At 38.7% G+C, this 3,453-nt stretch overlaps 1 protein-coding gene across 1 annotated transcript in view; it reads left to right on the top strand.

The window, feature by feature from the left end:
• PITPNC1 (phosphatidylinositol transfer protein cytoplasmic 1) overlaps positions 1–3,453 on the top strand; it is a 136,766-nt gene that overhangs the window by 22,928 nt on the left and 110,385 nt on the right. The window contains exons 3-4 of the mRNA XM_007456806.1: positions 1–21; positions 562–566. The exon at positions 1–21 is cut by the window's left edge and continues 71 nt beyond it. Of these exons, the coding sequence (XP_007456868.1) occupies positions 1–21; positions 562–566 (26 nt within the window). The remainder of the gene's footprint in view (positions 22–561; positions 567–3,453) is intronic.

Genomic DNA, 3,453 nt, shown 5'->3' with positions numbered 1-3,453 from the left:
CACGATTACAGGTAAGTCCTTGTACACCCAGTATGTTGCATGTATCCATGCAAGGACATAGGAGGATTCAGATTTCACTGACTGAGGGTGGATTATCCAAGCAGGGACTGGTGGGAACGCTGTGATATCTCCCTGACCCTTTGCCTCCATACTTTTAGGTCAGCACTCTTCCTAGCAGGGGGTTGGGGGGCTTAAGCTAAACTATTCCATCTTCCTTCTTAAAGTGATTGTAGTAAATAACATATGCAGAAGAAAAGGGAAACTCTTTTTAGTGACATTTCTAGAGAGTTCATGATCCTTATTTCTCCCTCTTTTCTCAGTAATCCCCAAATAATGTTGAGTTGGGGTTTGTTCATAAACAAGTTGTTTATTTTGACTTGTTTGCTTTGCAAATGCCCCCCCAAACACACACAAAACAAAACCTGACTATAATTTATATAAAAGGTTCTGTTCGGTCTCTCTGCTCCAAACCACTTCCTTTGCAATAGGATAATATGAAAATCACTTTCTTCCTCACTTGTAGTGGAGTGATAATAGCACTCAGTGTTGGTACTGAACTAGACACTGTGGCCAAAAATTTAGAAGGTTTGGTTCCTGCCCTCGAACACATGAAAATTCAAGATCCCATTTGAATGTCATCCTAACAGGGTCTTATTGGTTTTAAAAGCTGCTTTTCCACTTAAAAGATTTCCTTTGTGGTTAATGAAATGCTCTGCTGGAATTATTAGTCTTTAATTCTGCTTTTCTAAGGCCAACTCTTCGGTTTTTAATTAGCCACAAACCTATAGGCTAATTGAATCTTATCTTACACTCCTTATCTACCCAACCACAGAAGTATGTACAAGAGTTTTGAGAGCAAACATGGAGACACTTAGTATTTATGAAGGTTTAATCCTCGGAAGGTTCCTTTACCACAATTTTAATAATTATAATTCAGCAATATTTATTAGTTCTGTGGTTTTATATTGCATATAAGTGTGGTCTAAATCATCCTTTTCTCTCTTTTTTCTTTTCCCTCTTGTCCAAATGAACATCTGGGACCAGAATACACAGTAAGTTTCACTTAATCATTTAAAAATATTCAGCCTAAGATCAGTGGAGTAATTGGAACTTCCCTTGTGCTTCTCATCTTATCAACGTAATAAAAAAAAAATAGAGGAATAATTCAGGATCAGAAATATTTAAATGTAGGCTATTACATAGTTATATATAATGCAATAATTTGAATGTTCTCATTTCTTCAAGAGTATGAATGTTAATTTAACATGCCTTTACGTAATTAACTTTTGCTTATATTTTTAAATAGCTTGACTGCTCTACTTGTGATAGTTCACTGTAATAGAACAGTTTCTAGCAATGTGGTATTAAAGAGATGGTGGTAGCTATCAATGGAAGGTGAGGCTTTTCCTTATAGTCTGTGACCTGATCCCTCATAGAAAGACCCCGAAACGAAAGGTCAAACTATTGACGTACGTTCAAACTATTTTACTCAGACTGGACAGTCTCGGTGGCTTGATAAAGTCATTTAATTTCTACCTGTCCTAAGAGCCTGTAGAGTCATTACTTACACTAAAAAAAAATGTCTGTAAGGTCATTGTGTTGTGGTATTTTCATTTGGATCATTTTCCCCAATGACAAACGGGTCAAACTGTCATAAGAAGAAAATGGTTAACTGAGCTGTGATGGAGTTGAGTGTTTAGTCTTAATCAAAACAGCCAAAGGGGAGAGAGATGGTGAGAACTACATGGAGAAAAATGATTCCTCATGTCCTTGGTATGAGCATGGTACATACATGGCACATAGTAGATTCTCAATGAATAGTTATTGAATGACAGAAGGAATGCATGGGTCAAAGGTAGATGGGTAGTCCCAACAGATACAAAAGTGTCATCTGCTTTGGAGTCAGGTAGGCCTGAATATCCTCTGGTTCTTACTAGCTAAAGTTCTTAAGTAAATGACCCACAACTGCCAGTTCTTGAACTCATGCTGGCCCATTACTGTGTTCTCTCCCATCCTTTGCAAAATGAAAGAAAAAAAAAAGTTTTTCATAAAATTAAATTTATTCCACTTAAAGGACTGTTGATAATTAGAACCATCATTCTTGGGTATTAAAATGTCTTTTCTTTTATGAAATGAAGTACAATCTTTACAATTTAGAGGTCAGAGAAACACTGTTCTAGAACAAGGAACTTAACTTCTGTGAACCTAAGTTTCTTCATCTCTAAAATTGGGATAATCCCTTTTTCATAGAGCTACTAGTAGTAAGATTCAATGATCTAACACAGGGGTTAGGAGACTTTTTCTGTAAAGGGTCATCTAGTAAATATTTTCTGTTCTGTGGGCCAAACAGGCTCTGTCTCTGAGAAAGCAGCCAGAGATGATATGTAGAGATATGGGCTTGGTCCTGTTTACCCAGGCAGTAGGCTGCATTTGGCCCCCAGGCTATAGTTTATCAACCCCTGATCTAATGTATGGAAAACTGTTAGCAAGTTGCGTATAAATAGCAGGCAGTTAAGTGGTTCCCGGACAGCACTCCCCAGCCCCATCAACTGCACCGTTTTCAAGAGGAAGACTTCTCGGAATCTTTTGAATCCCGCCTCCATTAACAGTCATGCAGATTAATTCCTTTTAAGCCTCCATTTCCTCATCTGTAAAAGGGGAAAATATGATAACTTTCCCGTGAGGGTGATATGAAGATTATATCAAATAATCCACATGAAATCTCAGCCTAGTCCTTGGTACATGGTGAATCCTCCGTTATTATTATATATCATACAGTGCTGGAAGCTGCCATCATTAAAATGGAAGTTCTATGGACAAATAAATGGGACTATATCTTGGTGCCCCTCAGTGCAGACTGGGCTCGTTAGACTGGACGGTACTAATTTTCTAGGATTTAATTTGATTTTATTGATAGCTGATGTTACCCCATTTCCCACGTCTCCCAAAGCTTGTGCGTGGACTTTTCATTTGAAATGTAATCCATAGTTGCGAGGCCAAGAGAATTCTTGTCCCTGTAACTTCGCAAAGGCAGTTATTTGCTGCCTTAGAATTGGGTCACCTTGACTTGACCCGAAACTGATAGTACTTATTCTCCATAAATTCATGCCACTGCTGTGAAATATGGGGGTGATTAACCGAGAAATGAAGTCTGAAAAATGTTTAGTGGTATTGTGCTCATTTTTTAAGGCTATGTATTAAAGTACTGAAAACAGAAGGCAACAGAATGGAAACCATGGTTCCTGACAAAGCCATCCCCACAGGGACGCTCCTCCCGTGGAAGCCTTTCCCGCCAGTCTCCATCACCATGAGCCCTGGTCTCTTGTGCCCACCTCTGTGCAGGCCATGGAGGATTTCTGAGGGGCTCATAGCCTTTACTTCTGCCCAGCCTCTGCCGCACAGTACTGCTGCAGTTCTAATCATACAGTTCAAACTTTTTTTTTTTTTTTTTTT

The sequence above is a fragment of the Lipotes vexillifer genome, unplaced genomic scaffold, assembly GCF_000442215.2.
Source record: "Lipotes vexillifer unplaced genomic scaffold, Lipotes_vexillifer_v1.1 scaffold299, whole genome shotgun sequence".
NCBI classification, from domain to species: Eukaryota; Metazoa; Chordata; class Mammalia; order Artiodactyla; family Lipotidae; genus Lipotes; species Lipotes vexillifer.
This window is presented reverse-complemented; position numbering and strand designations above follow the sequence as displayed.